Source organism: Orycteropus afer, unplaced genomic scaffold, assembly GCF_000298275.1.
Source record: "Orycteropus afer afer isolate SDZICR_OR568_19922 unplaced genomic scaffold, OryAfe1.0 scaffold00031, whole genome shotgun sequence".
NCBI lineage: Eukaryota > Metazoa > Chordata > Mammalia > Tubulidentata > Orycteropodidae > Orycteropus > Orycteropus afer.
In genome coordinates, this window is record NW_006921618.1 from 12,029,503 (window position 1) to 12,037,094 (window position 7,592).

At 41.4% G+C, this 7,592-nt stretch overlaps 1 protein-coding gene across 1 annotated transcript; it reads right to left on the minus strand.

Annotated features, from left to right (window-relative positions):
* Positions 1-1,534: 1,534 nt before the first annotated feature.
* On the minus strand, positions 1,535-5,436 carry RSRP1 (arginine and serine rich protein 1). Its single transcript, XM_042780279.1, has 4 exons — positions 4,911-5,436; positions 3,808-3,944; positions 2,207-2,293; positions 1,535-1,654 (listed from the first exon to the last, which is right to left on the minus strand). Exons 1-4 carry the CDS (start codon positions 5,434-5,436, stop codon positions 1,535-1,537), a joined length of 870 nt encoding a protein of 289 aa, XP_042636213.1.
* Positions 5,437-7,592: the final 2,156 nt, after the last annotated feature.

Here is a 7,592-nt window from a genome sequence, read left to right on the forward strand (position 1 = left end):
TTGGTGTTTAAGCCCACCCAGTGGTGCCTTGGCAGAGACCTTCAATCTGCTTCTAAAAGGGTGTCACCAAGAGTTAGAATCACGGCAGCAACTGTTTTTTTTTAATCAAACTATCCTTCAGAGCAACTGTCCTAAAGAACTTCTGTAACATCAAGAACACCCTGGTTAAGTTCCACTTCAGGACCATCACTGGTTACCTTTTAAAAATACTGGTTTTATCAAAGAACTCAGAGCTGCTTCTGTGGACACTCAACTGTTTTTTGTTCTATTCCCTGGGTATTTGTCTAAATTTTTTTGAGCCTCTAATATTCTTCCCTTCATATTCTTTAACTTGTTCCTATGTACTGGAAATGTCATCATTTCCTAAGTTTATTAAGAGCCTGTTCAAAACGTGGACAAAGGGGAAAGTAAAACTGGGAATTAAAGATACCTATACTTAAAAATGGTATGAGTCGGGTCCGACTCGACGGCACATAACAGCAACGTAACAACAGCATACTTAAAAAGGCATCTGACCGCTAACCAAAAGGCTAGTGGTTCAAACCCACCAGCCACACCTAGGAAGGAAGATTGAGCAATCTACTTCTGTGAAGATTTACTACCTCGGAAACCCAAAGGGGGTCGTCGAGTCGGAATTGACTCGATAACATGAGTTTGGTTTTTGTGTATATGTGTACTGAAAACATTTGTCCTTCTGGGAAAGGATGAATGGATCTCATGTGTAGTGTTACTGTAATGGTATTTTTTTCCCCTAAAATTTCAAATTGATAACTAGGAACCTTTAAAATGCATTAAGAATAAAGAAATATAACTGAACCTCAGGTTCTACAGCTTAATGAGATACTTCATTTCATCTTCTTTCTGGCTTAGGTTCCTGCCCTAAACCCATTATTACTGTTCCAGGATAACACTACTCCAGTAGTGTTTCAGGTCAAGCCTTTCAAATTTTAATTTTTTATCCAAATTAATTGAGAACTTTTTAAACATTGAATGTCCAGATTCTGATTCAGGCTGAGGTGGGGACTTGAGTCTTAGCATTCATAATAAACTTCAAAGTGTGGCCAGTGAAGCTCCAGTAGTCAATGGAGCACACTTGGGAGTAACAAGGCTAAAGTGATGAATGACGTGCCTCCATTTAAACAAAAACCCATTAAGCACCAGATACATAATAAAGTGAGACTAAAATAATTAAAAAATGGCATTTATTAACAAATATGCACAACACAAACACAGATCAATGTTCAATTATCATGTTTGTCTTAAAAAAATTTCACTTCTACATAACCAATTATACAAAATATTTACAAGCATATATATACACACAAAACTCCCACCTGGTTGTAACTCCTGGTCCATTTGTGCTATCTCTTATCTGTAAGACAAACCTAAGATGTTAATATTTAAATATTTACTTAAATCTCCAGGTGCAGTTTTATCTGCAAGTTACCACTAAATGGCTCACAGGGGTGGAATAATGCTAAAAACTTTCAATAAAGTGCAGTTTCAGACAACCTCAGCCATTAGTTTTCTTCTTTTAGACAGGCAACCACAGTTCATATGGACTTTTTTTCTTATCTACTTTCGGGGATCCTGAAGTCGCCTCTTCGGAAGTAGCTTCAGCTGCTTTCTCAAGTACTGGCTTTGCTACAGAATTCTGCAAGAGAACAAATCCTTAAAGTTAAATTTCCAAACACACACGTTTAACAAGCTTAGTAATTCCATCTAAGAGTGAGACGTAAGCCCTATTAACCAAATGTAAAATGCAGACCTCATTTATAATCTGCTTTGATCAAACTGTAATGCCACAAAGAAAACTACTGGATACACAAGAGCGATATTATGATAGTTAAGTGTCATAACACTTGGTATTTTGTTTTTTAAGCCCCTATCTGATCTTGATACTGTTATTTTGGAATATTCTGAGTTAAAATACTTCAATTTAAAGAATTAAGGACAGTGGATAAAAAGAATGGCAAAATACTGAAAACAATGTGGATGTCAGATATGGAAGCCGATTATTTTGGTCACTTGTAAAGTGGCACAGTAATATAAAAGCTATTAACTCTATTTACAAAGAGGTTTAAGAGACCCTAAATGATCAACACAGAGACAAAAAGATAAGTCTTCCAACAGAAATGAAAACCTACGTAATACCAGTATGTTCAAAATCCTATTTTTGAATGTCCAATGCTTAGATAGTACTTACTACATTAGAGCTAAAAGCTATGCTTCTTTGCTGGGAAGGTTTTTCACTGGGACTTTTAGTTCCATCTTTGGTTAATTTTTCCGACAGCTAGACAGGTAAGGAAAGTATATTTTTTAAAGTATGCCCTTGGTTTACAAGTACTGTGTACAAGTAGTATACAAATTCAGTTGCATACACAAGTCAAGTTGGCTCTAATCATGTAACTATCAGCCTGAACAACAAAGTAGTGTTGAGGTTTCCCCTTAACAAAACTGACAATGACAAACTTAATTAAAGTATTCTTTGCCATAATGTAAGTAATAAATAAATTTATCCTTGTATTCCAAATTCAAGTAACTCTTAAGAGTAAAATCATATAATACCTAGTTTCTAATTTATTTCTTCAACTAACTATGGCACCTCACAACGTGAGTAAGCAACTCAACTAAAACTCTTATTTGTCTACTAGTGATACTAAACCAACCCATACCAGAGTCCCAATGGTAGGCTCATTTACACAGCACATCTCATCTGAGGTTAATGTTAATAATTTTACTTATCATTTTTATAAAATACTTAGTTACGATTTAAAAAAAAAAAAAAAAAAGTCCCTAAAGTTCAATATAAATCAGAAATTTAAGCCTTTCAAGATTATGAATTTTAAACTTTGGATTTCACATAAATACAGTGTTATCTGCCAGTGCAGAGCCTGTGTATTTCTGGAGAATGGCGGCAAACTTATCTGCACATGAAGCAGGTCTCTTCTTCTGTAATCTCTCAAAACATCTGGAATATATTGCATATATTATGAAAGGGACATCTACACCACAGATGCCCCACCATTACAAAGTATACTGACGTTTAGTTAAAAATAGTTTTTAGTACCTTATCCAAATAGTACCTGACCCAAAGTCTAGCATGCACATGATCTACTAACCAAAAGCTAAGGTTTCATGTGTGAATGTAAACTTCAAATTATTTAAACCTCTGATGCTTTAGCCCATGTATCAATTACCAACAGATTTTCTTCATCAATGTCTGGAGACCACTTTCAAGATTTCTATAAGACAGAAATAAAGCAGGTAAACTATACTGTATGTTGAGTACAGATTTTGTGGGAACATATGCTGCAAATGAAAGCCACAGATAAATATTGTGTAAAGAGTACGAGTTTAAAAATATCTAACTACATAGGTATCACCAAGTACCAGTTACAATACATTAACAGTGTATAACTAGTAGTGTGTCAAGCCAAAATAAAGTTCATTACTCTTCCATTTCCAGGTGTGAGAGTCTATCTACTAGATTGGCTGTTTTTGACATACTTAGCTAACACTCACTGATGAAAACCAGGATTTTTTGTCCCAAGTGGGGTTTCCTGGAACACAGCCTTTTAGGAACATCCTATCTGGTATGGACGATCACCAAAATATAAAGTTTCTAACTCTTCCATTTTCACAGATGAGTATTTCTAGTATTTTCAGATTCGCTATTTTGAAATTAACAAATAATATAAGGTAGTCTTTCTGAGAAATATAAAGTAAATCACATAAAAATGGCTAACCAGAACTTCTTGGTAATAGTTTTAGAGTATTTCCTTTAGATAAACATGGACTACTTACCTCTCGCTTTATAGCTGTCCCAGAGTTTGTATCTTTAGCTACAGGCACAGTTCTGAGACTAGCTGGCAAGTCAAGGTTGGCTGTTCCTAAAGCTTTCGCTGCATTGGCTTTTGCTATTTCTAACAGCTCCATTCGATCTACAAGAGACAAAAGCAAGAAATTCTTTGATTCGCCAAAGAACTCAGAACCACAAATTTTAGAAAGAACATATTTATTTTATTTTCACATACAAAGTACAACTTTATTCACAAAAACGAGAATCTACCTCTATTGCTTAAAGGAAAAAAAAAAAAAAAAAAGCACCCTTAAATGGTATCAACAATTAGATTTCCATACTAAAGGATGAACTTCACAGTTTTTGCTTTCTCTTCAGTTTATATTCCTGAACTTGTTTTTTTTTAGATATAAGCTTATTGTTGTTGTCTTGTTATGTGCCATCAAGTCAGACCCGACTCATAGCAACCCCTTCTTGGATTTCCAAGACAGTATCACTATGGAAGTAGATCGCCCAACCTTCCAAGGAGTGGCTGGTGGGTTTGAACCGCCAGGCTTCTGGTTAACAGTCAAGTGCCTTAGGCACTATGCTACCAGAGCTCCTAGAAATAGGTTTAGTTCACTTGTATTTTCTTAGTTTTTCACTTAAGTCTTTTTCCCATTTCAGAATCCCATCTCCCCCACCCCCTAACCCCCAAAAAAGGTATAGATAACAAAGTGTATACAAGAAAAAATACGTAAGACTATGAAGACAGAAGAGCGATGATCAAATCATGGTTAGCGTTCTTAGCACTCAGTAGAAAATGCCTTAGATCACTAACATTTGAAAATCTCCACAAGTACAAAGGCTTTCCTCCACAGAGCAACTCACTTTAACAGCCACCATACACCTTTAATCCAGGTAAGAATGAACGTTATCCATTTAAAAACAGGCCGATAGCATTGTAACGATAATCAGCTAACCCGCCACTTTGCCCAAAAATACAAATTTCGTGCAAAAGCAATAAACGGAAATTGCACAAAAATTTTTTGGGTCACTAACCTACACATACAGTGTCGCCATATGCAGAAAAAGTGAAAACCTGTACGCCAAACGGTAAGTTACCCACCTTTTTCAGTTAAGCGAAAGGGAGTTCTGCTCCGCGACCGCGTCCTGGATCGCTCTCTCCAATTTCTGTGTTCTTCCGGATACACCGTGCGGCCAAAACCATAGTATCGTCGGCCCCGCGTGAGGGCGTAAGCCCTCCTATAGTACGACCTCCCCCGAGAGCGGGACCTGCTCAGGGATCGGCGCCGAGAAGGAGAGCGGTAATACCTCCGGGAAGAGACGTAGTGCTTCTCGCGGTACCTGCGGCGGCGGCTGCGGGACCGCGAGCGGCTCCTCGAGTAAGACCGAGAGTAGCGCCTGCACTTCCGCTGGTGGCGTCTCCGGGAGCGAGACCTAGACCTGTTCCTTCTCCGGGGCAGGCTCCGACTGCGGGACGACGACCGACTCGAGACGCTGATGCCGGACCGAGAGCTTCTGGAGGAGCGACTACTGGACCGCGAGGACGACAGGCGGCTGGAATGTCCTGTCGAGGGGGACTCCTTCTCCTGCGGCGAGCCTGGCCACATGTCGTTCACGTAGTTAGACATCCTCACCTGTGGCTTTAACCACTTCTTGGAGAAAAATCACTTCTCAAACCCTCAAGTCGTTCCTAAGTACCAAAAAAGAAAAAAAAAAAAAAGGAAGGTGAAATCCGGAAACGGGTCACCGCGCCCGGATTAGACGCCCGCCTCCCGGAAACGACCCCACCCGGCGCTCTCACGAAGACGAGCTACCGCGCAGACGCGGCAAGATCTTGCGAAAAACAACCCTTAAAACTTAAAATCCCACCAAAGGCTGTGACTCTGCGAATCCAATGAAAATACATGCCCCCTCCCTCCTCCAAACCAGTTCCACCAAGACAGCACTATTCCAGGCTCCATACTTGGCATTAAGTGCAGGGCCGACCCCAACACCAGAAAACTTACCACAGGCCGTGGACAGGTCACTCAAGACGGATTAGAATGGCCCAACGAAGGCCTTTCTTTCTAAGTTTATAACGAAAGATGGCGTCTACAACCTACTCTCCAAGAGCAAACTCACAACATTTACTTCCAACGTCCTGATGCGAACTGAGCTCAGAGAGCACACAGACGCCGTGGAAAGTACCAGAAGCTAGCACTCGGAGCATGCGCAGAGACGTTTACCCGGTGGGAGTGGCTCATCATTGCCCAACCGCTGTCCTTCCTTCTTACCGAACCTTTGCCGCCTCGCGCACTGCCAACGGGATGCGCATGCGCGACGGAGCTTCCAGAGGGAGAGGGGAAGGGCGTTGGTACTACACTCCACCATTGTGGCGGAGCGCGAAGGGCTGAGTTGTTTTCATGATGGAAACTGGGATAAAGTGAGGCGGCTCCGCGGGACAAGACACTAAGGTCCCGAACCTACCGCACTGGCAGGGTCGGACGTAAGTTCCAGATGGGGAGTCCGGGAAGGAAGAGGAACAGCCGCAGTCCAGGGTTTGGTTGGGACTGTGCGTGGCAGATGCTGACAGGGTCGTTGTCTGCACTCGCTTAGACCCTTCCTGCACACTTCGTTGGTCCAGCTTCCGGCCTGCGACCAGAGATGGCGGCCACACCCCTCTCCCCAGATCACAGGATCCATGAAAACGCAATATTAACCTTCAAAAGATTTTTTTACTTCCATGTTTTGCCATTAATGGTAAGAAGAGGTGGAGACAGAGTGCGGAACAGAAAGTAAAGTTATGGAAACAGTGACATCGTTATTCCTCTAAGTCAGCTTACTAAGAAGCTTAAGTGAACCTTTATTAATGCTTTTTGTTGTTAGCCCCTTTGATTGGTTGGGAATCAGACCATTGTAATCCATAGTGTTTTTTATTGGCTGATTTTCAGGAGTGGATCAGCAGGCTTTTCTTCTGAGGTGACTCTGGGTGAACTTGAACCTCCAGTCTCTTGGTTAGCAGTCAATTGCTTTAACCTTTTGCCCCACCCAGAGACTCCCAATGCTATTTAGATCTAATAACAACCACCACCACCACCAGCAGTTGCCATCAAGTCAGCTCCAACTAATGGTGACCCTGTGTGTGTCAGAGTAGAACTGTTAGTCACTGATTAATTAAAAGGGCTACCCTACAGCTGCCATCTTGATTAGTAGCAATGGATGCAGACATACCAGTAACCATGACGATGGCACAGGACCTAGCAACATTTCATTCTATTATGTATAAAATCACCATGAGTCAGTGCCAACTCAGAGCAACTCACAACAACAAGAACTGTCAGGCTTCCTCCAATCTGGGCCATTTGTTGTTGTTAGGTGCCGAGTCAGGTCCCACTCACAGTGACCCTATGTACAATATAAGGAAACACTGCCTGGTCCTGTGCCAGCCTCACAATCCTTGCTGTACCTGAGCCCATCGCTGCAGCCACTGTGTCAATCCATCTCATTGAGGGCCTTCCTCTTTTTTGTTGACCCTCCACTTTACTAAGCATGATATCCTTCTCCAGGGAATGATGCCTTTTGACAACATGACCAAGTAGGTGAGACAAAGTTTGGCCATTCTCCCATCCAAGGAGCATTCCGGCTGCACTTCTTCAGGACAGATCTGTTAGTTCTTCTGGCCATTAACACCCATAAAACCAGATGCCATTGTGTCAGTTCTGACCCATGGCAACCCGTCAGTTGTTGTTGTTGTTATATGCCGTCGAGTTGGCCCCGACTCATAGTGACCCCTCCTTGGCTTTCC